This window comes from Peromyscus californicus, unplaced genomic scaffold, assembly GCF_007827085.1.
Source record: "Peromyscus californicus insignis strain IS unplaced genomic scaffold, ASM782708v3 Scaffold_16__1_contigs__length_79575227, whole genome shotgun sequence".
NCBI classification, from domain to species: Eukaryota; Metazoa; Chordata; class Mammalia; order Rodentia; family Cricetidae; genus Peromyscus; species Peromyscus californicus.
Window position 1 is genome coordinate 30,359,823 of NW_026294458.1, and position 27,467 is coordinate 30,387,289.

The 27,467-nt window shown below is 41.0% G+C and overlaps 1 protein-coding gene across 4 annotated transcripts in view; it reads right to left on the reverse strand.

Annotated features, from left to right (window-relative positions):
* Nucleotides 1–12,763, reverse strand: part of Nectin3 (nectin cell adhesion molecule 3) — a 120,111-nt gene extending 107,348 nt beyond the window's left edge. Inside the window, exon 1 of one of the 4 annotated variants that reach the window (XR_008218838.1) lies at nucleotides 12,531–12,758. Coding sequence is in view for 3 of the 4 variants with exons in the window: in XM_052740824.1 (XP_052596784.1) it covers nucleotides 12,531–12,699 (169 nt within the window). In the remaining variant the exon portion in view is untranslated. Of the gene's footprint in view, nucleotides 1–11,136; nucleotides 11,174–12,530 lie in introns of those variants that run through there. The other 3 variants (XM_052740824.1, XM_052740822.1, XM_052740823.1) reach the window with 3 other exon arrangements.
* Nucleotides 12,764–27,467: the final 14,704 nt, after the last annotated feature.

A 27,467-nucleotide genomic window follows, 5' to 3' on the forward strand; every position in this document is an offset into this window, starting at 1 on the left:
TAAAGAACTCAAGAGTCAAAGGCTAAGGTGGAATTCTGCTCTTCAGAGAGGCTGAATATCAAGTAGCTCACCTCCTCTCCTTGCTCGCATCCTCCAAAAAGCCCTTTACTTCTCCTCGCCCCTCCTATAAACGCTTTTTCACCTGGCTCCTCCCTACCACTTCCTGTCAGATAATTGCTGACGCAGCCTCCTGACCGCAGGTGAATTTTATTTAATCAAACACATCTTTGCATCATTAAATAAACATTTCAGAGCATAAACAAAAATAACACACCTTGAAATAATATTCTACAACAGTCCCCAAAGTCTTTAAGTCTCAATACTGTTCAATAATCCAATGTCCAAAGTCTCTTCTGAGACTTAAGGCAATCTCTTACCCATGACTCCATTAAATCAAAAATAAATTATGTACTTTCAACACACAATGGCACAGGATACACATTATTGTTCCAAAAAGGAGGGATAGAAGCATAGTAAGGAAAAACTGGACCAAAACATGCCTGAAGACCTAACAGGGCAAACACTAAATCTCTCTAACTTTTATGTCCAGTATTTGGGGCTTCAGCATCAAAGAGCCTAGATGGTTCCACCCATCCAGCTTTGCTGTCTGCAACATGCATATTTCTCTTGGGATGGCTTACTCCCTATATGAAGCTCTCCTTGCCATGTCTCACTTCTCTGGCATCTCCAACACCTTGGAGATGTGGTTTCCACCACAACCCAGGCTTCACCTTCATATCTTCACAGGGAAAATCAACCCGTCATACATTGCTGGGACTCAATGGCTCTCTGAAACTTCAGAGAAAGAATCCACTACCCTCTCAGTCTTTTATGGTTCTTGTTTCTAAAAAGAGCAGGATTTAGATGACACTGCCAACTTCTGATGCCAGCTTGGGATGGACCCTGCCCCACATGGACAACATTTACAGCAGTTTCTGTAAAGATGAACAAAAGTTTCCATATGCAATGGTTTTCTAGGAGCAAGAAACCCCTTGGATCTTTTTTACAAGTTGGAGGCTTAGCTGGGTAGGGTCCTGCCCCCAGGAAACCTTCCCTCTGACTCCAGTGCAGAGAAGATTTATCTTTAAAGCCCTAATCTCCTAACAATTACTGCACTCCCTTTTCAGCACATGACTTTACTGCAATCCTAAACTTCCCAGTGTTCTGTTCTTCTTCAAACCGACTTTTGTTTTTCCCATCTGCTTTTTTTCATTATAGATTTGCCCAAAAGTAATAACCATGCCACAGACTCAACATCAAACATCAACTATCCCCAAATCTTCTCTGCCAAAGAAATTAGTTTGTTACTTTTTAATTTAGCTTCAGGCAAGTTCTCAGGACAAAGGCATAATGCAACCAGATTATTTGCCAAAATATCACACAAATAACCTGTAACTCAATTACTAACAAGAGTCTTTGTTCCTCCCCTGAAACCTCACAAGCTAGGTCTCCCCTGTTCACATTACTCCCAGCACTACTGTCTTGCAGGTTCCTAGAACAACAGCTCTTTGAGCTTTGTTTACAGCATTCAATAGCTTTGCTAGTCCAAACTTTGAAAGTTTTCCAAGTTCCTTCAAAAAACCATGTTGTCAAATTCTTCATACAACATTTCTCTTCCTCTGGTACCAACATACAACACTCCTCTTCCTCTGGTACCAATGTCCTTCTTAGTCACTTTTTTGTTGCTGTGGAAAAGCATTGACTAAAAGCAGCTTAAGGAAGAAATTAATTTATTAGGGCTTATGGTTCCAGGGTGTAAGAATCCATAATGGCAGGGAAGGAATGGCATAAGTAGCAGGAGCAGAAAGCCAACTGATGACATTTCCATCCATAAATGAAAGAAGGAACAGGGAACAAGAAGTGGTGTACTACCTCCAGCAAGGCCCCAACTCCTAGAGTTGCCATAACTTCCCTAAACAACAACTACCAGAGATCAAATTTTCAAATACATGAGCCCATGGGAGACATTTCTAATTCAAACCACCATAGTTCCTAATTGTCTACACCATGCTAATCTCAGCCAAGAAAAATAATCACTTGCCTTCATAAAGTTCATGTTTGAAAGGCATAGTAATACTGATTCCTTCTGGAATCCTCATGCCAGTGAGTTTTTCAAAGTACTATCTTCCATTTCACTAGATTCCCTCATAAAGGGAAATATAAATGTTTCCTTCACAATTCAGCTAAAAATGTTAGATCCTCTTCAAGTCTGCCTCTATCACCAGTAAAAAAAAAAAAAAAAAAAAAAAAAAAAAAAAAAAAAAAAAAAAAAAAAAAAAAAAAATTATTTCTATAATCCCACAAACTTAACCTTCATTTATTTTTATGGTGCTGGAGACAGAAGTAAAAGTCTCATGCAAGCTAGACATCTGTTCAACCACTGAGCTATATGCTCAAATCTGTTTTCACTTTTTACTTAGAGACAAGGTCTCACTAGGCTGCTAGGCTGGTGGTCTTGAACTTGCAATTGAAATCCTCTTGTCTCAGCCTCCTGGGTGGCTGATATTGCAGACCTGCACCACCCAGTCCTGCCACACAACACTTTACACTGGTTTTGTTGTAGATTTAGAGTGGAACTTGATTTTCACAGCAATTTTGTAAATGAAGTATAATTTAGTCAATTTTACAGATTTTGAAACAGGTATAAAGTAACTAGCGCCCACCCTCCCCCTCTCTCTCCTCTCTCCCACCTCCCTCCTCCCCCCTCCTCCTTCTCTCTCTCTTCCCTTCTATGAAGATCTCCTGACACTTCCTATTTCTTAGGTGAAGGGTATACAGCTCAGTGAGAGAGTGCTTGCCTAGCATGCTCAAGGCCTGAAGTTTGACCCCTGGCACTGCAAAAAGTAAAGCAACAAACTGTGCATGCTATAAGGGCCAGTATTACAAAGGGATGCTCAATGTTCAGTGAAAGGGAGAAAAAGTCCTTTCTCTACTTGAAATAGCAGTTTTACCCCGCTGAACTCTACTTATGCCTCTTTCAGGCCTTATTGATCATATTTTCAGCTATATCTGGTATGTTTCTACAGATGTCACATACTTGTGAATATATATTTTATATATATATATATATATTATATTATATATATACACACACGAATTTTGTATCAGTCTTACCACTGAGTTTATAAGCCTAAGAGTAGCTATCATGAATCTACCAAAGCACATGCATGAATTCTATGGTCTCTCATGATTTGATTAATAGTAACCAGCATTTACCTCCAGCTTCTATTTCTAAGCCCTTTAATTTTTGCATAACAAGATCAAGTGTTATAATTACCTAAGCCGTATTATATTTAAACAGTAAGCATTATTCAACCCACTCTTGAAACTTAAAGTTCACAAATCAACAAGGACTCTCTCTAACTATGTCCCAGGGAAACAGCTATGAATACAAACACAGCCACTGCTCCAGATGACGGTAGAGGGCAGCAAAGCAACAAAAGTGTCCTCAAAGAAAACCTGCATCTTAAAATACATCATCAAAATTAAAGCTCTGGAAGACAACAGACTTTTAGAATGTTATAAGAAATTAGCAGATTATTTATGTTAATGTTTTCATATACATCCAGATCCATGTATGTGTATATATACATACACAAATAAATTTGATAAACAATGCATGGCTTCAAAATAAGTACAATAACTACTAATTACTTCCAGTTTTCTCACTAAAACTATGAAAATAATATATTTTTACTTCTGAACTATCTTCTTGAATATAGAAAAAAACATAGTTTAACCAGATAGCCTTATTTTTCTAAGAAAGATGTGTTCATTACTATTGCCAATCCTAGACTTGATATACCTTTTAAATTTCAAAACCAGTCAACTATAGGGTCCACAGCAGCTTAAACAAAAAGTGAAATCTTTGACATTATACTAACATACAACAAACACAAGAGAACTTGTAAGAGAACTGCCAGTCTGCTGCCATTTCTATGTGAAACTTCATTCCATTTGAGTATTGCTTATAAGAAGGAGGAAGCTAATATGGAAATTGGTATTGAATACAAATGCATAACTGACATGCTTCTAGAGTCTTGTGCTGGTTATTTGTTTATCTCGTTCAAGGTTTACAAGAATTGCAAAAATTCAGAGTAGCTATGCCAGCTATTAATATAAGCAGATTTACAAGTCAGTGAAAAAATGCTGCTGATGTTGTAGCATACTTAAACCAAGGTTCAAGTGTTCCATGTACATTATCCACCCCACCCCAAGTCATAATCTCTTCAAAAGCAATTAAGTAAAAGGTATTTAAAAACCAATTTTTCTAAATAAAGGGTTTAACAGATTTCTAAACCAGTTAAACTTAGAGCTATAAACAATTATCTCTAATTTAAATCAAACTGAATCCACAATGACAAGACCATTATGAAATGAATTTTAACCAAACTCAGTATAGCTATACCTAAGAAATTTTATTGTCTTCAAAAACAAAGGTCCAAAATATTTTTGAAAGACAATCATTTCTATCATGCCCAATTCACAGAAATAATTCATGTATAAAGTTGATCTTGTCACGGTTTTCCAATACTGCATTCATTAATACATTTTCTCTGAAGAGTGTAGCTCACTCTTAATTGTAATTTTCTCAGTTACTGAGTTAAAGAGCTAGCTCTATGAACCTGTTTTTATATTTTTCACTTGGTACTACCATATCGTCTCAACAGCAGCTCTGGTATATTTCTATTACAAGATAACATGCTATCAATTGTAAGCTTACCCGCTTCGTGGCACATCATAAGGTATGCCCCCACTAGAAGCTGTTTAAGCTACATCCACACTAGCTAAATAATACACAGCTGTTTACAATATCACTGAAGAAAATTTACATTTCTCCAAAAGGTCAATTCTGAACCTCCTCAAATTCAAATAGGAATACCAATGAGAAATCAACACACAAAACAAAACCACAATGGGAAAGTATTCCAGTTAACAAAGTTTGTACCTCAAATTTAACATCTCAATAGTTTCTTATCTCCCATAATATGTTTTGTATAGCTTAGCTTTTACAACGTAATAATAAGCATTTCACAAAAGAGTTAAAGTAGAATACTTCATGAAACAATTTCTTAGACCACTAATAATAATAATAATAATAATTACACTGTGACTTTTTGTGTGACAGGTATTAATTATATAGTATATACCTTTTCCCATTCCCAAATACATTCATCATGGTATTTTCTCCCAAAGATGAATGTTCCATCAAAAACTCCTATCAACACTATTCTAAACATAAAACCATTGGAAAATGGATTTATAGTCTCACTGTATGTAAGCAGTGGTGAAAGAGGCCTTACTGAAGAAAGCCATTATTATAGCAAGCACTTTAGGCTGTAAGTTGGTAGAACAATGTGATTCTAAATCCAAAGCACATAACCTACCTCAGAGACAATTTATAGTTTAGTGCTTCAATGTCTGAAGTGGTAGACACCAGCCACACTGCATCTAACTACTAAGTGCATTAAGTGTGGTATCCAAATTGAAACAATCTGTAAGCATAAAATGCCAACAAGACTTCAAAAGCTGTAACATAAAGCAAAATATCTACAATTTTACTATCAATTATATGCTGAAACGGTATCTGGTTATCTCATGGCATGGTTACTTTTTAAGCCTTTAATGTAATATTAGGAAAACAAAATTATGTGGGTCCTATTATGCTCTATTGTACACATGCTCACTTAGAACTAAACTTGATCTTGTTGCTAAACTTTTGAAGTAAACTTGAGTGTCAGCATGACAAGCACACAAGAGTACAAAACCGTGAACAAGATGGTAGTGTATTCCTTTCAGAAAGTACTCACATCTGGTCAAGTTGTAAACAAAATGGCTGTAACAAGTAGAAGTCATCTGAGAGAAGACTCTGAAGCTATCTCTGGAAATACCTCAGAATCCCAGGCTCTCCAAGTCTCCTGCAAACTGCTGACCTCGTGTCCACAGTGGAGCCTAGTGCAGCAGGATTCAGAAAGATTCCCTGGTAACAGATTTGAAACCACCCATACACTCGACTCTCGCTGACCCTGGCCATCTGACGAGAGTAATTCACACTGGCCTTCTCTCCCTAATTTGATTTCTTCTGGGAAGAACCTAAATAGCCAACCTATTTAAAATGTTTTTCTTAAGCATTATTAAAGGAAACCAAATAACATTACAAAAACAATTGTCATCTTTTTAGTCTATAAAATCACATGCATAAAATATTTTAAGCCTACAGAATCACAAAGTATTGAAAGCTATATTTCCATTTCTTAGCTATTCAATTATAAGCTGGTATGTTTCATACATGTCTCTTATTCCATTTTAGGATCTACACAATACAACAGCTCTTCCCTACTTACCCAGTTAGTAGAATCAATCAATACGTCTACAAGAAAGATAACCTCTGACACTTAAACACATGAAGTGTTTACACAATATACGTATTCACAATATAAGCATAAATTATTATCCTTTCTAAGTTAACCACAGTGCAACATAGATGAATCAAGACAAATGTGAGGCACCACTCACTAAAATTTTAAGTTGACAGCCTATAAGAGAGCCATTTAGAAAAAAACTTCAAATCCACCCTTAATAGTTTCCCAACAAACCTAAATTAATGACTACACTGTCAGAATCTACTAAAAATCAAAAGTCGTAGTGGGCTTGGGAGAAGGCTCAGTTGTTAAAGTGCTTATATGCAAGTAAGAAAGAGTACTGGAGTTCAGATCCCCACACCCACATAAATCATGGGAGGTTCTAATTCTAGCCTTGGGAGGAAAAGGCAAGGGGATCTCCGCTAGCCATACCAGCCCTATCTCCCAGTTCTGGGTTCAAGTGAGATACCTCAATGAGTAACGTAGAAAACAGACGAAGGTTGCCAATCTCTATCTCTGGTCTCCATATACACACCCATCTGCATATATTCCTGCATACACATACATGCATACTACACATAAACACGAAAAAGTACATAAACTGGGTGTGGTGACACATGCCTTCAATCCCAGCACCTGTGAGGCAAAGATACATTGGAGCTCTCTTGAGTTCAAGGCCAACCTGGTCTACACAGTGAGTTCTAAGCTAGCCACAGCTACACAGTGAGACTATGTCCAAAACAAAGAAAATAAGCAATTTTAAAAAATTAAAATCACAAATTTAATGAAATTCAAGAAAGTTTATGCATTTAAGAATTAAAAGGCGATTTTAAGCAAAGATATATTTAAGAAACTGAAAGTATGACAAATTAATGGTGTTTGGATAGTTAAGTGCTTTCTGAATGCTTGCTACAAAGAATGTTTAAAATTCCATTATTGTCTTAATGTTATTTAATTTTAATCCCAATTTACATACTAATAGTAATTAATTAAATCTTTCCTGTTGAAAATTATATAGCCCTTACTGTCTATTTTTATGAAGACATTAATAGACATTAGAACCTCAGTCCTATCATGATGATATTTATCCATGTTACCTGTAAGCATAACCCAATACTCAACTCTCAAGTAGTTAATATCAGTCCCCAGCGCCCACAGGAAAATTCACAACAATCTACAGAAATACACTTACTACTTTTAATAAATTACAGAATGTCAAAATACTGTTGTTTTGTTTTTAAAATAAGACTATCACAGCTAGTTTCTCTTCAATTAGTTTTTAATGACTAACGATAACTGGAAAGTTTTATCTCTCACTATACAGATCCAAGATGCATACCAGAGTAAGCTACAAGTGGGGTGTGTGTGTGTGTGTGTGTGTGTGTGTGTGTGTGTGTGTATGTGTGTATGTGTGTGTGTATGTGTGTGTGTGTGTGTGTGTGTGTGTGTGTAAATATGTGAATGGGTTGAGCCTATCCATTAACCAAAATGCTACAATTCAAAATGCTCAAAAAAAAAAGAAAAAGAAAATTCTTTGCACATGATGCCTCAAGTATAAAATCCCACACTATGCACAAAATTACTGAAAATATTATATAAAATTACCTTAAAGCTAAGGGTATAAGGCATATATGAAACTTGAGCACATTCCACTTTTAGAACCTCAGTCCTATCATGATGATATTTATCCACGTTACCTGTATACATAACCAATACTCAACTCTCAAGTAGTTAATATCAGTCCCCAGCGCCCACAGGGAAAATCCACAACTATCTTTATCTCCAGTGCCAGGGCACCTGACGCCCTCTTCTGACCTCCATGAGCACCAGGCACACATGTGGCATTCATGAAGACAAGCAGGCAAATCATTCATACATATAAGATAAAATCTAATTTTCTTATCTTAAATCTGAAACATGCCTGATCCCAAGCATTTCAAAAAAGATTCTCATACATAAACAAGGCATGCTAATAAATATACACTATAAAAGCACAAGCATACAGCTCTACAGCTATGCCTCTTTCGGATGTTATAGATAGAAACAAGTTTTTCTTTCATTTGCTTCTAAATTAGGTCGATGTTCCAATAATTCACGTTTACAATCTCATAAGACCCTAACATGATGGTATGGAGAAAAAGTAGAGTCCAAATTCTGTCTCCCTTTCGTTCTCCAGTCCCACGTGTTCCATATAATCACTAATCTTCTAAGTGACTCTATGAAAAACTCCCACATCTTAAAAACATACTCAACATCGCTGATAGAGGAGTCAAGTAGTTTCCACACTAACACACATTTAATTTGGCTATGTGCTGAAATAGCTAACTCTTTATAGAAAGTATATCTAATAAATATTTCTGGAGTACTGATTATGTTACCCAGTCATGAACATGCAAGTGTCAATTAACTAGAAAACTCAACTATTTAGGATTAAGAGTCACCTACGCCAGAATCGACAGTTTATAATGTACACTGTAATAAAAGTTTGCACGCAGGAGCTACCACACCCATGTACTCTAAGCATTTTAGTTTATTCTTTCATTTAATAGCCTAAGAACCCTATTAGTAAGATGATATAAGTACCCTGCCAGTGATTCACTTTGACTAAGTGGCAGTCTTCATTCCGAACCAGACTGACTTTTTAGTGATTAAACCATAAATTGCAGTGAGTGAGAGAGAGAGAAACAGACGTCTTATATCATTAAACTGTCTAATCTCAAGAAGATCTGACTCAATTGATTTTTAAGTTATTTTTAAAGTAAGGATTTTTAAAGTTCAGTGGGAAACGTACTTGCTTATTCCCTGGATTCCAACTCTAGACAAATACGCACACACCCATAAACATACACCCATTCACACTTACAGAGTGAATTTTTTCCTCATTTACGTCTGTTTACCTAATAAATTATGTTCTCCTATCCCAAAAAACTCATGGGATAGCATATCCATTCTACAGAAACACTGTCCTGGAATCATCTCCTTCCTCTCTGTCTGTCAGAACCCTGCAAGCATATTGAGGACAAGACACTGCCAGTGTGTGTGCCCAAGTGTTTATAAAGCACCTAAAACTATTTCAAGTGTTTTTAAAAATTTGCATTATATGATAGCTTGTTTTCAACCATTGTCTAAACATTTATCATAAGATAAAGGCTTGGTCTCAAGGCAGAGGCATTGTGGCCGAATCCCAAAGACAAACAGGGCCCTAGAAGGGTCAAAATTCCCATCTTCTAATTCTTCAATGTCACCTTCCTACTAACCCAATATTCTCAACTTCTCAGGAAAAATGTAGGAAGAAAAAGGGAGGTACATAACTTATCAATTGGTAATTATCATCACAAAGGAATATGGAATTTCAGAATTAAAGAAATTAGGCTTGTTGAATCAAATATCATATAAACTTGGTCCCTTAGACCTTATAACTAGAAATGTCTTGGACTTTAAAAAACTGGCAGTTTCTCCACCTCAAACTCTCATTTTAAACATTCAGCTCTCAAATCACAAACGGGTTTGCATACTTATAATCTCAGAGGAGGGTAAAAGAAGCGGCTCAGGAATTGAGGTCAATTTCAACTACACAGGAGACCCTGGCTCTCCACCTCTGGAGAGAGAAAGTTTAATTCTTCAAATTCAAATAAGATAGTGTACAGTGCCTAAACACATAGCAACTCCTCCGGTGTATATATAAATATAAGGTCTACCAGTGATGAGGGATATTTTCAACAGTCAAATTAACATGATGATGCTAACCACAATAGTTACTGCAGTGCTAAACGTAAACAACTGATCAAAACAAATTTATAAAAAGAAAAAACAAAACTGCAAACGATAAAACAAGCACAGCATTCTGATTAACAATCAGGTAGGGTCATCTTTCAAAAGTCTAAAAATCTTCCAACTCTAAAACTGAGTCAACTCAATCAAAGAGTAAGTATGAGCCAAACCTTGTAAGGACTATGGAATGTCAGTATTACTATCATTCACAGATCAACAGGTTGTGGAAGGGGGGACGCTTACATGAAGAAAATCCTGTTTCTATACTCATTAGCATCCCTAAGTCAAGACAACTGTGCCCTATTCAAAGACTGTATTCTAAAATAAAGGCTGATTTTTTTAAGTGTCATGGGGCTCACAAATTAGGGTATTATAACACAAGCCCCAAAAGTCAGCCCTTTAAATCAACGGCACATATTAACATAGCTACTGTCTATGTCCACAGCAGCAAGCAGAGCTGACACTAAAAACTCCAATTTACACCTCCTCTGTATTACAGGACACTTCCCTACACTGCTTAGTTTACTGGGCTCTAAAGCAACTGATCATCCTTCTCCAGTAGAACACTATACAAGATCTTCTTAAAACTTATTTCCTTCTTCTAGGTAAAAACTAATATTTGTTCCCAAACTAATCAACAACCCACTGCCACTATGAAATTACCAACATGAACTCCATTTTCGGTATCAACTTTTACATAGTTTCAGAATCCCACTGGGTTTTGTCTAGACAAAAAGCCCTCTAGATCTACCAATACTCCTTCAGTACTTACCACAAGGAAGTCCTGGCAGTAAAATGCTTGTATCACCTCCCACTTCCAGGTATCTTGGAAGTGAAATCGTAAGCACCATCTACAGCCCCCCTTAACGGCGCATAACACAACATACAAATTTAATCTAGACTCTCACATTAACGTAAAAGGAGGTAACAGGGCTAAGAACTGTGGCTTAGAACCAAACATCTGGAGAGTAGGGCTATGCAAACTGTGGATCAGATAGCATACCATGTATCACACTGCATTCCATGTAGATCAGAAAACTTGCCTTACAGCACTGGAAATGCACTGAGATTCTCAGTCTGTAAGTGGCACTCAATCTCAACATAATCTCGTCTCCCTCAGAACCAACCACCCTGACTCACCTACCAATAACAGGATTTTCTTTCCTCTGCATCACAGTACAGAAATGTGTATGTATCTAAAGAAATGGGTACGTATCTCTCCTTTTTAATAAATACTGGTAGAACATCAGCTGTAAGATTTAATGATGCACTGAGAACCGGTGTCTGAGCAATCTAAGTTTTATTCCTCCACCTTTCCCATCAGCAATCCTTCAATGAACGACATCTTGCAGTATTCTGATAAACCCAGACATTTAATCTCCTAAAACTGGTGGCTTTCTTTCACCAATCAGTGCCATCCACTGATTATCACGTTCACCTCCCTTGCATGAAAAGTGAATTTATCCATTTTTTTTTCACCATTCTTAAAAAGTAGGTCTCTAAACTAGTCTCAGATCCCAGGATCAGAACTTACAAAGAGACTAGCTCCTAAACCTGGAGTAAAAAAAAAAAAAGACACGCGGGAGAAACCCGGGCTACTTGTTTCAACAGCCGGGGGAACAGCAGATGAAATACGTCTTTACAAGGTAAATCTTGGGTCCCCGAGAACAAGGTTTTCTAAAACAAGCAGGGGTAGCGTGAAGGACGTCCAACAACTGGAAGGCAGCGTGTGTCTTGGGCTCAGCCCCAAGATCCAAAGGTTGCCAGGGTACAAATGGGGCTGGAGGGGGGATGCTGCCGCAGGGTGGGTTTTAAGATGGTGCCTTCTCCGGGAGGCCGGGAGGCGTGGACCCAAACGCTTCAACAGTGCTCCCGGGCTAGTGTCCGAAGGGTTTCCGGACTCGCAGCTCAAGTTTCATCAGGGAGAAAGGAGGCGGCGGCGGCAACGTGCATCCCGGCATCCTTAACCTCAGCCCAGACAAGTCCGCGCTCTCCGCTTCCTCGGCGGGCGCACCAGCTCGGAAGTAACGGTTCCCGGGCAGCGCGGGTCTGCGCGCCCCGAGCTTCCACCGCCCGCCCCGGGTGGCGGTGGGGAGGGGGGGGAGGTGGAGGCGCCCAGCGCCACGACCCGCGCGGGCCTCGGGGGGTGGGGGGCGGGAAGCCAGCGGCCGGCGCCTCGTTCGCTCTCCCTGCCTTTCCCGGGCCTCGCCCGGGGCGCGGCGAAAAGTTTCCAGGCAAAGTCCGCGGCGGCCGCTCGCTCGCGCAGCCAACCGCCCAGAACAACCGCCCGGCCTCGCCTCGCCTCGCCTCGCCTCGCCTCGCCGCCGGGACGAGCGGCCCGCGCCCGCCCCGCCGCGTCGGTCTCCCCCTGCCCCCGCGCCCACCCGCTTCACCTACCACAGAGCCGGGAGAAGAGCAGCAGGGGAATGAGCAGCAGCAGCAGCGGCGGCGGCGTCGGGGCCGGCGGCAGCAGCAGCAGCAGCCCGGCCGCGGGAGGGGAAGCCGAGGAAAGTTGTGCTTTGCCGCCTCCGGGACACAACGGGGCCGGGCCCGGGGTCCGCGCCATGCCCGCCCCTGCCCCGGCCCACCCGCTCGCCCGCGCCCCGGCGCCTTAGGCTCTGGGTGGCGGCGGCGGCGGCGGCGGCGGCCGCGGCGCGGAAGGGCCAGCGCGCGTGTCCTCAACCCCCGGCTCCTGCGCCGTCGCCGCCCGCCGCCACTCGGCCGAGCGCTCGCGGCCGCCTCGACTCCGCCGTCGTCGCCGACGCCACTGCCGAGGCTGAAGCGGGAGCCGCCCGCCGCCGCCGCCGCCGCCACTCCCCTCCCCGCGGTCCCCGCCCGCCGCGAACTCCTGGGAACTCGGAACGCACCACCCCGCCCTGCGGGGAGGGGGGGGAGGAAGCCGCCGACCCTCACCGCCGGGACGAGCCCGCCCTCCCCGCCGCCCGGCTGCCGGGACGCCCAGCCGCTCGCCGAGTCCCCTCCCACCCACCCCCCGCTCCCCTCACGCTCCTCCCCTTGCAAAAAAAAAAAAAAAAACCGAAACTTCATCCACTTGGAAAACCGGGCTTCTCCCGAGGCAGTGCGATCTGGACCAGGGTAGGCGGCCCCGCCCCTCGGCCCCGCCTCGTCTCCCCCCTTCGCGGCGCTTGAGATGGTCTCGCCCACTCCGCCCCTCGCGGGGGCCGGGGGCCGCCGGGGCACACCGAGGCTCACCCAGGCGGAGGGCTTTCGGGACTCCCAGTCCTGCCTCTCTTCTTCTCCCGAGGGGTGCGGTCCCTCAAAGGGACCAGGGACGAACCAGGGGGCGTGCGGGGGAGGCAGGGTTCGGATGCCCGCTCTCTCCGGCGGCCGGAGCGGGAGGTGCCTGTTTGGGAAGCTGGATGCTGCTGCCCGCTGGACCAGCCTTCTCTCCCTTCTTCACCCGGGCACGGGGACTGAAAGGAGACACTCTCTCTCCACTCCTTCCTCCTCCCCCGGGGCATCCCCGCTCTCCGCTGTCCCGGGCCTGCGTTAGGGCACTCGAAGCCTTCGGATGGGAGAAATCCATGGCCTCCTGTTGCCGGTCGCCTAGCGCAAGAAAGTGGACAACCCGTCGGCCCGAGAGAAGCAAAAGCTAAAGAGCAAACCTTCCTGGGGGTGGGAGGGCCCTAGTGTCCTCCGCCAGCTCCGCTGACCCTTCCACCAAACCGCCCTCCCAAAGAAAGGAGCAGCACTTCGAGTGCGGTCGTGTTTTTTTTTTTTTTTTTCCCCTTTGATCGTTTGCATGTTCGCACGTGTCATTTTATTTCTTGCTTGTTTCTCTTCGAGCTCTTCGCAGAAAAGTGACCTCGGGAAGTATTACACATTTGCCCATAAGAGGAGCGTCTGTGATTCATCACAGCCCTCCCTCAACCCCAAATGGTTGTCTGCCTGCTCTCCTCGTCCATCCACCACACACAGCCAAAGTGACTTGACCTTGAAGCCCCAGCCACTGTAGCTCTGTAGGGGGAAGGGAGAGGATGGACAGTTTGGGCTTACTGCGGGGCCAGTGAAAGCGGAGGACACCGTCCTAAGGCCTGACACCATTAATTTTACGTAGATCCTGCAGTCTCCATCAGATAGCTACAGATGTGCTCTAATAAGAATAAGATCAGCCACCCAGAGATGAGCCTGTGGCAGCTAAACTAAAGCTTGCCTTGTGCCCAAGAGCACGCTGTGCTCAGACTTTGAATCACCGGGATCGCTCCACCTTCACACACTGATTTATGATGTTTTACTCACCTCCAAGACCACACAGCCTCCTACCCAGTCGGTCTCTCGGTGTGTCTCTCTCTTTCTCTCCCCTCTCATCTTTCTCCTCACCTGTCTCCTGTCCTGTCTCCCAGCACTGGGACTACTTCTATTCATTACCACCACCCGCTCCCCCTTCTTTCTCCTCCCATCTGTCTGCCCCAGTCTTTGCTTTCTATCGCCTATCCTCAAGGTTCACTTATGAATAAACCTTGCCCCGCATTGCTGGGGAGTTCCCCTGATGATGCTCATAATTGACAAAATGTAGCTATTGTGACATTCCTCAGCTGTGCTGACACCACTGTTTCCCTTGAGAACATTTCTTCCCTATTTTCACATCCCCTAAATCTAATTTCACTGCTAAATTTAGACGGAGCCCACTGCTGCAACTACTAGCTAATTATCTGTTTAGATAGCACTTTAACACGTTGTTGCGATTCAGTTAAATGTTAAACAACCAAAATTTTAATATCGTTAGCCAATTTCATTTCCCCAGACTTTCCCTGATGGTTCCAGATTCCAGGAAAAGTAATTTAGCTAACATTTTTAAAGGTGCCAAAGGCTTAATTCAGGGGCTATTGTGCAATTTGCGGCAAGGACCATAAGAAATTAACAGGTTGAGGATATCTCAAAAGGATGATCTGGAACTTCTAAACTATTTCCTCCATATATGGAGACAGTGAACAGTGGCTTGCTGTGATCATATTCTCTCACCTAAAATGAAGCAAGAATGTGGAAGAACAGCACTTATAGACGTAATATAAAGAGTAAAAAGAACATTGTGCTGGTGTTTTATGTGAATACATGCATTATGTTCTAATAATAATAATTTGTGTTGCTGTGGCATCTTCAGCCAGAGATGTCAAAGCTCATGATCATATCACATGGAAGGTGGCAATTACTATTATCCCGACTTGACAGCTAGAGGAACCTAGGCAGAGGTTAAGTGCTCTGCAAACCCTGCCAGACATGTGCAGGTCTATTTCTGCCAGAACTGCCTTCTTGCCTTCCAATGGGCACCACCGAGTCCTCAGGATACCCTTTTAAGTAAAAAATGCACTTAGGCAATATGATTTTCTGCTTTCTAAATGTCCAGTCTGAGATTATATTCTCCTTACCAAGCTCTAGTTTTCCTGATGGAAATTATTACTAGGCACACACACACACACACACACACACACACACACACAAAGATTTTACATTTCATAGTAAAACTTTATATCCCCCAAAGACTAGAATTAGACCATTACTGGACTTTATAAAAATCTGAGTTATCTTTTACAGATAAACTCACATTAAGAATATGATTGAGCCGGGCGGTGGTGGCGCACGCCTTTAATCCCAGCACTCGGGAGGCAGAGCCAGGCGGATCTCTGTGAGTTCGAGGCCAGCCTGGGCTACCAAGTGAGTTCCAGGAAAGGCGCAAAGCTACACAGGGAAACCCTGTCTCGAAAAACCAAAAAAAAAAAAAAAAAAAAAAAAAAAAAAAAAGAATATGATTGAAAAAATAACTCTAACTAATTCATTAAAATTTTTGGCCTCTGCCGGGCGGTGGTGGCGCACGCCTTTAATCCCAGCACTCGGGAGGCAGAGCCAGGTGGATCGCTGTGAGTTCGAGGCCAGCCTGGACTACCAAGTGAGTTCCAGGAAAGGCGCAAAGCTACACAGAGAAACCCTGTCTCGAAAAACCAAAAAAAAAAAAAAAAAATTTTGGCCTCGTTGTATATTGAAATATATATTTACATGTTAGGAAAAACATCTGAAGAAAAAGTAACACAATTCTAACATCAACAGTAGTTTCATTGTTTCACGTGAGGTATATGGGGTTTGATCCTACTTTTAGTTTTAAAGACCATTTGCCAATTATCGGAGTTCATTAACTCTTAACTAAAAAACAAAGATTGTTGTGTGAACAATGAAGTAATTATGAGCAGTGCTGGGGATTTTAAATTGGTTCAAAAGTTTCAGACTAGTAAAACTCAGTGACCAACTAAGTCCTTTGTAGAACAGGTTGGACAGTGTATGCATTAACTAAGTGTCCCTATCATCAGGAAGTTTAACCCATGTGACAAAGCATAACTTTTCCTTAATGGAGGAGAAGAACAATGGCTTATAGAATGTTTGAACTTAGGTAGCATACATAACACTCTAGGTGATGGAGCCACTTAGACTTCCAGGGTTCTGAAAAGGAATTATGCAAGTGATTGCAAACAAGCTACAAGCCCACAAAGGAGTCCACCACTTTGAGAAGTTTCAAGGTCATGTTTTCATCAAATGCAATTCTTCTTACTAAAAAGATCATTGTTTTGTTCTCCCTCTCATTTCCTTTGGGTGTTTGCTCAAATTTCACTTTATCATTGAGCTCGTCAAGGACCACCTGGGTGAGAACTACCTCCACATCATTCCATGTACTTAATCCAGTTTATTTTCTCTAGACATGTCTATCATCTTTTCCCCTTAAAGTGAAAGTTCTATAAGAACACACAGGTTCCTTCCTACTTTTTCACTAATATAGAAGCACTTCAAAAAAAGTACCATACAGATTCCAGATTGGATGTTTAAATGATAGCTATAATAACATAGTGTAACATACTCAAGTTCCTGTATAATGGTTAAAAATTCAATAGAAGTACATTAATTTTTTTCAAGACTTTAGCATGTATTTATTGATCATGTTGTATATTTAAGCTAGAAAATGATTATTCTGACCATTGCTTAAGACTTTGATTTAACTGCCATTAGTGATGCTTTTATTTTTATTTAGTGTGTGTGTGTGTGTGTGTGTGTGTGTGTGTGTGTGTGTGTGTGTGTGTTTGTGTGTGTGTGTGTGTTGTATTAGGGGTGAGTATATGCATGTATGCACATGCATGTGGAAGCAGAGGTCAATATTGGATATGTTCCTCAATACTTATGATTTGAGACAGGACCTCTCGCTAAACTGGAACTCATCTAATAAGCTAAATGGTCTAACCAGGGAGCTCTAGGAATCCTTCTGTCCTTCTGTGTCTGCTCCTCTAGCACTGGGAGAAAAGGTTTGGTTCTTGGCTTTTCGGTGTGGGTCATGGAGATCTAGACTCAGGTCCTCATGTATGCCCGGCAAGCGCTTGATTTACTGAACCAGCTCTGGTGCTGTCTTTTCAACCATTGTCTCTCCACTGTATATTCACACAATTCTGCACTTTAGGGCTGTCATGCTGGGGCTGGGGTTCTGCAGTCTACATGGCTCCTTTACCAATGGGCTTTCTCATAGGTTCTACCACTAAGTCACTGGATTGTTTCTTGGCATTCATTTCTTGCCCCTAACAGGATCACCTTGGTGGTTATACACTGTCATTCTTATCTTTAGACTTGCTTCCAGACTTTCATTTTCACACTCTAAATAACAGACTCTTCACAACCTTTCAAAGATACCAGCCCCCTGCCGAGCTGTTCCCATTTCTCAGAGGACCAGTCCTGAGCTCAGCATCTCTTCTCTGGACTTCCAGAGTGCTGATAACCCAGACTTCCTCCTTTGTTCCCAGGACTCTAAAGGCAATAATAACTTCCTTCCTAGTAGATAAGTCCTGTCTTTAGGAGATTCCACGTCCCCCTTTCTAACCTTGAGACTCCTTCAAGCAACATTTCCCTCTGTGCAACATTTTCCTCTATTAATTCCTTTCAGTTAAATAGTTTCTGCCTCTGTTATTAGACTCCAAGTGACACTCAGTTTTTCTGTGATTATTTCTTCACATCTTAACTTATAACAGTTGTTTTTCTCTACAAAAAACTGTTTGAACATCGCAGAGCCAACATTAATTCATCAATAAACCAATAGCTGTAAATAGAAGCCACAAGTCAAAAGAGCAAAACTGTTTCTATTTCCTTGCAGTATACTACATTTATCAGAGATGATCTTGAAAGCAGTGAAATGATGTTGATACTATGATATACACGTAGGTCTTAGTTCTTCTGTTTTTTATCCAGATATGTTAAAAATCAAGTGCACACCTCTCATTTTATGTGTCTGATTTATTTCATTTATACATCTTGACCATATTTACAACTCATTATGGAAATACTAGATTGTTTGGAAAACAGTTGGATCTCTCAAGCTAACAATGACTGCAAACATTCATTTCATACATCTGACTACTGGTAAACCATAGTTATACTTTGCTTCTCTTCTGTAGTAATGCTAGCATTCCAAAGAATATGGCTTGAAAGGAGATATATTCAGGCAGAAAGAGGAGCAATGCCACAAGATTGATTTGTTAAATAACAAAATAGGTTGGATTAACAGATATAATTGAACCTGCCCTAACACTAATGATAGTTTTCACTTAAAGATCCATAATATAAAGGAAACAGAGAAGGAAGGCAAAGTTCTACTGTGGTGATATAATGTGTATCAAAGCTTGCCTGAGGATCAGAGGACAGAGTCAGCCACTAGATTAAACATAGAGACAAGGCAGTGGTGGTACACACATTTAATCCTAGCACTCAGGAGGCAGAGATTCATCTGGATCTCTGTGAGTTCAAAGCCACCCTGGACTACACGAGATTGATTCAGTCTAGGAGAGAAACAGCCTGGGAGTGGTGGCACACACCTTTAATCCCAGTACTTGGGAGTCACATGCCTTTAATCCCAGCATTTAAGATCTCATGTCTTTGCTACCAGTATTTGGGAAGCACATACACCATTAATCTCAGCACAAGGAAGGAAGTAAAATGGCTGTGCGGAGAAAGGCACGTAAGGCATGAGGAGACAGGAACTAGAGCTTTACAGTTGAAGAACGCGCCTTTCCGCCGAGGACTTGAGAGGCTTTCAGTCAGAGGATTCGTGGAGATAGGATCTCAAAGTCCCAATCAGCTGGAGGATTCATTAGTGGTAAGAAGTTTCTCGAGTGGCTTGTTCCTTTGTCTCTCTGATCTTTCAGCGTTTACCTCAATATCTGGCTCTGGGGTTTTATTATAACACCATTTAGGATTCGTGTTATGTTCTACCTTAAAAAGACTGGGAAAGCTTCCCAGGAAACACAGTGTTTGGACAGTCTTAAAGTGTGGCCAGGAATTTGCCACAAAGGTAAGAGAAAGGAAGCAAAGAGTGGGAATGGGGAGTTACAGACACACAGCATGTCATATGTTCAGGAAACCAACAAGCATTTCTGTGCTGCTAGAGGGTAGCATATAAGGAACATAAGACTAAAGATGAAAATGAACTGAGGTTGGCAGAGATTTCTGCTTGGTTTGGGTTGGGATTTTTTTTTTTTTTTTTTTTTTTTTTTTTTGAGCTGAGGACTGAACCCAGGTAGCAAGCGCTCTACCACTGAGCTAAATCCCCAACCCAGGTTGGGATATTTTAAGACTGGGTCTCACCCTGTAGCCCAGGCTGGACCCATAGTCTTGGCAATCCTGACCCAAGAGTGATGACCTGAGCCAACACATCTGACTAAGATTTTCCAAATTTTGAAAAGAAGATTGGATTTTATCTGAGACCATGGGGACAATTTAAGAATTTTGAGTAAAAGAATGACAAGATTATATTTGTTAAGGAAATCAGAGAAATTTGGCAAGGCGAAGATAAATGGGACATCAGGAGATCTGGGGGAAATTGCAAGTGGGGATTTAGCAAGGGACTTCTGAGGAGCAGGGAGGGAATGAACTTCACGGGGATGAAACAAAGAGCAGTTTAATTAAGACAGGTGTGGAAGCACAGGCCTTTAATCTCAACGCTTGGGAGGCAGGTGGATCTCGGTGAATGTGAGGTCAGCATGGTCTACTGGCTGGGTGGAGGGAGGGGCGACGGAGGGAGGGAGAGGCGCCCTGTCTCAAAACAAATAATTGAGGGAAAACTTTAGGGTTTTAAAACAAAGTTCTGGATCTCCATAGAGGCTGGAATAGGATATGAAGAGGTAGGAAATAATATATAGACAGTGGAGAGAAACAAGCAACAGGACAGAGAGAGATGGTGGGGGAGGGGAAGAAGAAAAGGGGAAGCACTGAAAGCCAGTAAGAAAATGTGTGTAAAGGTGGGGGGTGGTTAAAGACCAGTGACCTCACTGTATCAGAAAATCTGGAGAGGCAGAAACTACAAAAGCTGCAGCCATACAATGGATGACTTCATGGACTATGAGGCAGTTTTAAGGTAAAGTGTATTACTTTTAAGTCTTCATTAGCTCTCTCACATATTGCCCAGTTTCTTTCCAACTGCCAATAATCCATAGGTGTTTTCTCAATGCAATGGGAAAAGAGAGAGACTAGACCTGTAGGGTGATTTTTGCTGTTGTGTGTCAGTCATGCTGAACTAACAGAGCCCATGGTCATCCTCCATCCATATAGGCTATGGAATGAAAAGTCACTTTGCTCTCCCTTGGGGATTCACTAGTTCCTGCCCAAGCTGAAGCATTGTTTACAAATTGTCCTTTGATAGCTAATTCATAATGATACTCATCAGTGATTTCATGTACACCAACCCAGAAATACGCACATAAGGGCACATAATTGTAATTGATATCAAAAGCGCATTGCTGCAAGGGATTCAGTTCATGGCCTGCCACTTTGTGATCTTTGGTCAGTTACTAATTCTCTTTAGTTTCCTCCTATGAAATTAAGGAAAAACGATTATTCATTTCTGCGAGTATTAAAGCTGCTTTAGTTGGTGTAGCAACTTAAGAACTGGACTGAAATAAAACCCAAGAGACATTAGTTCTGACTGAGGTTGAGTTATATTAGCCACTGAGGTATTTTAAACATAAACTTGGGGATTCCTTGTTGGTCACAGCTAACCAGAAGCAGTTCTGATCAGGTTTCTGTTCCAACGATGCCATTCAAATCTTGAAAACTGTCCTGACAAACTCTACCTATTATTATTAATAATAGTATGCATCTTTATCTTTGCGATTTACAAACCTCATCAGTTCACTTCAGGTAGTTTGCAGATGTTTATGTGACAGTCTCCCAAACCTAGAAACACATCAGGCTACACAGCCAAGGTGAAAGGTCTGTGGATGGAATTCAAGTTACTACTGGCTGACTTTACAAATGGTGAGGTGCCCCTGCATTATCCAGGTAGGTACTCTATAATCACAAAGGTCCTTAAAAGTCAAGGAAGACAGACGACAAGAGACAGAAAATGATGGCTTAGAATGGTCACAGAGAGATTGTGTCCTGACTTTGAAGACAGAGGGAAGAGAATATGCACCAAGAAATAAGTGCCCTATCTAGGAGACTGAAAAGACAAAACAGGCATTATTCCTGGGGCCACCCAAAAGAAATACAGCCCTACCCACCTTGATTTTAGCCATGTATGACCCCCTGTTGAACTAGCCTGCAAAACTGTAATTCATTTTTGAAAGTCATTGTATCAGTAGTAACATTACTACTGTACCTTCCAACTCTTTTGATCCCTTTGAACAGCGTTCAAAAAGGCAGAGCCTTCAGCTTGTTCCGAGCCATGTCCACCCATCAGCATACTCTAAGTCATCTTCATCTTTGGTCCCTTGAGGGCCGTCATGCCACTAGGAACAAACATCCTCACGCTGTTGCCTTTACTAGTCTTTCCCTTCAAAATGAAATGAAGCATGAATCAGTGGCTCAGAAATCGAAGATCTTCTGTCTCCTATCATCAAAGAAAGCTTCTAGTTTATTTTCCATTTCCTTCAACTCATGCTTCCTAGAAGAGGGTGGCGTCTGTTTCTACACCTCTCTTCTACAGCCTGCATCCAACAACTGTACTGCTGTTAGAATGCTGTGGACACGCTCCCATTCTGCCTCTACATGCACTACTTAGCTTTAGTGCTTCAATACCTTTTCACTGTGTGAACCTTTGGGCTTAGTAAAAATTTCTGATTAAAGACCTTATTCTAATTTAGCTCCTCTTTTCCTGTCAATTATCAATGTTGAATTGCTCTTAATCTTCCAGACTTTGTCTTCTAATGCATCTCCATGCTCTTATCCCCATTCTTGCTTGTCTGCCTTCCTATCTAGAATGGACATCATAGCAAAATTCTCAAAAATGCACTCAGCAATGCCTACGTTCTTTGCTGTCCCTCACTAATGGCATTCAACATTCCTGCCCTAGGTCAAGTTGTTTGATAAAAATCTCAACAGTGTGCCAAGTTTAATTCCTGAAATTTTGTGTTAGCAAACTTCCGCTTCAGTTTCTCAAAGCTATGCAATCTATTGTGAGCATAATTGAGACCTTTGCAGTGATAACCCATATTTTTTTTTCTTTCTCCTCAATCCTGCATGCTCTTTCTTTAGTTCATGTTTTGTTTTGTTTTGTTTTGTTTTGTTTTTTGTTGTTGTTGTTTTTTTTAATTCCTTGGAAAAATATTGAGGTGCTTCTAGATGATCTAGCTTTCGCTTTCTAATTTAGCTTGCAACCCTTTCTTCTCTGAAGTAACTGAAATGTTCACTGCTGGGAACATCATTTTCCACTTCCCCCACAAATCACCACCCATAGGATAATTATTGTCTCTTCAACTGAGGCGGAATGAAGAGCATTGATACAACTCATGTCTTAAAAATAGATCAACCTCTTTTTTTTTTCTTTTTTTTTTTTGGTTTTTCGAGACAGGGTTTCTCTGTGTAGCTTTGCGCCTTTCCTGGAACTCGCTTTGGAGACCAGGCTGGCCTCGAACTCACAGAGATCCGCCTGGCTCTGCCTCCCGAGTGCTGGGATTAAAGGCATGCGCCACCAAAAAAAAAAAAAAAAAAAAAAAAAAAAAGAGGGAAAAATAGATCAACCATTTGAGTATTAGAGTTTTCAAAGTATGTCAGAACCTGAAACCCAGACTCAAAGATAACAGACTGGTGGTATTTCAGCTGCCCTAGGATCTTTCTCTTATAGGAATGTAAAGCCAAAGCAGCTGGCCTCATGAATAAAAGAGATTAGAGAGCTACCATCCAGCTCCTCAAGACCAATAGTTCTATTTGTTTTATGAACCAGTAACTTCATGTTTAGTTGCTACTATTTGGTATGGAAAAATACTGTTTTGGCATGAAATATATGTAAATATTACATATATATATATGTAAACATGTAGCTTTTGTCATTACTATGATCAATACTTAGATGTGTGGAAATCTCAGAATTGGTTTTTGTTCTTGAATTTTCTTTGTTTCTTCATACTGTGTTCCCTTCAGACCTTTCACAAAAATGTCGTCTAACTCCTTGAATTTGCCTCCATACTTTGTGTCCATCTTCACAATGACTTAAATTTCTGTGAAGCAGCCGGGCAGTGGTGGCGCACGCCTTTAATTCCAGCACTCGGGAGGCAGAGGCAGGCGGATCTCTGTGAGTTCGAGGCCAGCCTGGTCTACAGAGTGAGATCCAGGAAAGGCGCCAAAGCTACACAGAGAAACCAAAAAAAACAAAAAAACAAAAAAATTCTGTGAAGCATATTAGGTTCCTGAAATATTTTACTTTAACTTCAACACAACATACCCAGAAAAAGTAACAGTCCTTTCTATCTCTGAATTAATAACATGAGAGAAATCCTTGAGGAACTGATCCTTTTGCCTAATGAAAAGAAACTGTTCCAAACTGGTAAATGTTTTGTCCCTAGAAGGACCACTGACAATGAATGAGAAAACTACTCTTTCAAATTTTATGATAAAAGAGACCCTTCATATATTCAACAATATTTAATATATACTGCCCATGCTTCATTTGGTAGTCATGAATAAGACATATAGACCCTTCTCTTCAGTGACTTTTCAGGTTAGCATGGGAGGTAGATATTAAATGAATAATTATGTAATGTGTTACTTAGTCTCAGTTTTATCAATGTTATAAGGAAAGACACAGGATGGTAGAAGGTATATTGAGGGATGCAGATTAATGTGGGCCTAAAATAGCTTTCCTGATGAACTGTTATTTACATTCAGATCCTTCCAATACATTGGCATTAATGCTTTAACAACAATAACAACTTGGCATATGTGTGTATCATGAAAGGGGTGATGTAAAAGCCAGGAGTTTGATTAGTTTGGAAAGTTAAGAGCAGGGACATATGCCTGCCAGCTCTATTCTTGACTGTGCTCTCATCTCAGTCACAGGGGCTGGAAGTCTGCAAATTGAAATTTGCAGATTCCTTTGTCAACACATTTTCTGTTAATATCTGACACTGGGCAGCACTGGCAGAGGAATTAGAAAGTAAAAAGTCAATTATCCTTCTTGATTCCTAGGGACCCTTTACAGCTGCACAAAAAGTGGCGTGGTTAACAGAGGCTTTTAGCAGCTTCTATAGAAGGGCATGTGCCGATTTAGCTCCAGCAGAGGCAGAGCAGACAGCATCTCTGGGAAAGAGAAAGGAAAGCTATGAGCACCCATCCAGGGAGGAAAGTGGCTTCCTGATCCGAGCGGTATCTTGCTTGGCCAAATATCCCTTGGTTATGGTTTTTCTTGGTCTACTATGGCTATCCAGCATAAAATTATGACATAGTTTGTTATTTTTACTAGTTTTTCTTGGACAATTGTATACATGCTTATGTTTTGACCACAATTCCTGCTCTCCTAGTCTCCTCTCACCCCCCACCAGTCCGTCCTCTCCAAAGTCCCTCTCCCATTTTAGTATTATTTTACTTACTCACTCTTACTTTATGACTCACTGGGTTTAACCAGGGCCTCTCTCATGAGCATGAGTATAAGAAGCTGTTCAGTGGATTATGAGTAACTCACCAGTGACTCCATAAATGAAGAGAATGACTTCTTCTCCTGTAACAGCCTTCCACTGCCATTTGCTCAGGGAGATGAAGGAGGGGGTGTGTGCATGGGGGGTAGCAATTTAATCACAGTATATTATATACAAGTATGATGCTGCAGAGACAAAATCAAAACAATTTTTAAAATAAGGTACTGAAAGCCTAGCAAGGTAGAAAGGATCCAAGTAAAAGAAATCCTTAAAGGTCATGCTAAGCATTTTGGGTTTCAGTCATCAGTGTTGGGAAACAACCCTTTAAAGAATTCTCACTTGAGAAATAGCATCATCAATTTTCCATTTATAACCTTTTATACCTGACTACTATAGAGAGCATGAGCACCAAGGGTCGGGGTTCCCTCTGAGAACTGAATTAACTAAATTCAGGAATCAGTTAAGTGAATACATGAGTTCAGTCAGTTAAGTGAATACAAGAACTGAAGTAAGAAGTGATGGTAGATCATGTGATCACTAGGAAATTAGATCCACAGTTATCAAAACAAACCTGAAAAGCACTGGTTGAATTTAGATGCTGGAAGGGAAGAAGTCCAAGGTAGTTATAAAGTTTCTATCATGTAAGTATGTGAGATCACGTAGGAACATGCCACAGGAAGATAAAGTTTTACCCTCAGAGCTGGAAATATTGGAATTATATGTGGAAGGAAAGCTCTACTAGTAAAAGAGACCAGGGTTTGCCAAAAAAAAAAAAAGAAAAAAATTTATAATGCAGCATTATAAAACTTTAAAGATATGAATTTTTTTTTTTTTTTTTTTTTTTTAGAAAGGATGACCCATTAGAATGACTTGGGAACACTGGTAATCTCAAGAGCAACACCAAGAACGGCTAATAAAAACAGACATCAAATGGAAAGACTCACCTCTGGGAAGAGTGACAGGCCCGACTGCAGCCCAGCAGCCAGAGACAAAGCACCAGATCAAGCCGTGGAGGGAATCCCGAGGACACTCTTCATGCAGACACTGGACATGAGCAGCCACATCTGGCACTAAGAAGAAAGCACATTCATTAGCCATCACCCCTTACACTGCTGCCACTGTGTCCTCTGGAATTCAGACCCCCTTCCAGTGCAGCTCATCAGCCAGGGGTGGGATCAGAGCTGGAAGGAGAGTGACAGTGAACCAAAACAGAAAAGGAGACTAGAGGAAGAAGAAGAAGGCAGACAGCTTTGAGAGAGCAAGGAGATGGAGCATGCATGTTCTCTCAGAGCAGTAAATGGAGGGTGTGTACTATCGATATCAAAGGGGTTTTGAAGTTAGAAAGTGCAAGTGAGGGGTTGGGGATTTAGCTCAGTGGTAGAGTGCTTGCCTAAAGGCCCTGGGTTTGGTCCTCAGCTCTAGAAAAAAAAAAAAAAAAAAGAAAGTGCGAGTGAATAGGAAAAAATTGATGATATTAGAAATTAGAAGACAATCTAAAACCCAAGACTTCCTAAGTAAGAGGCAGGGATACCTACCAGTACGTGATTGTCTAATTTTTTTACCCTTGAGAATGTTAAATAAAAGAGGCAAAAAAGAATTTTTAGGTTTCAATATGAGGTAGGAAGAGGTTAAGTTGTTAGGACTTGGAGATAATGCAATTGTACATGTGAAAATCCCAAGACAATTAATTAAGAACCCACCAGAGAGTTCAGTGACTGACTGCAACACTAATATACACAAATTAGCAGATTTCACAAATTAAAACAGTTAAGTGATCTAATACAAACAAGATCCCCTTACAGTAGCAATCAAAATGATAAAATATATAGAAATAATACAATAAATATGTGTATTCTACACCAGCAAACTTTAAAACAAATTATAAAAGAAATAGAAGAAAACACGATTTTCTTTTATAATCTTAATGTGGCACACAGCAGGGTTGCAGGGGGCTTTCTAAATACATTACAAAAGCCAGAAGCCAAAAACATGACACGTAATAAATCATATGCTAAGGTATTTTCTGCATGGCCCACAAGTTGCAATGCATATTACAGAAACTATCCTTACCTATGAATAGCTTCCAAAACTTAATCTTTAGAAAACACACTGTAGGTAGGACTTGGGGATGGTTGAGTTCATTGTATAGAAAGAAGAGAATATAGAAAATAGGAAAAGCATAAGAACAAAGAGATCACAGCAAAGACATCATAAACACTTCATAAATACTTGAAAATGCCCAATCTTATAAGGGAAATGACGAAGTTCTGAGAAATTTAGCAGAAGTTTTCTTCTGGATGTGTGTTGTCACACTCCTGTATTTTGGTGAGAGGATAGTTTGCAAACACCTGTTAAAATTATACCTGTGTATCCTTTATGTTTAAAACCATCTAATAGGAACTTATTTAACCCATAGAGTGAGCATTTACACATGTGAGCTAATTCATAA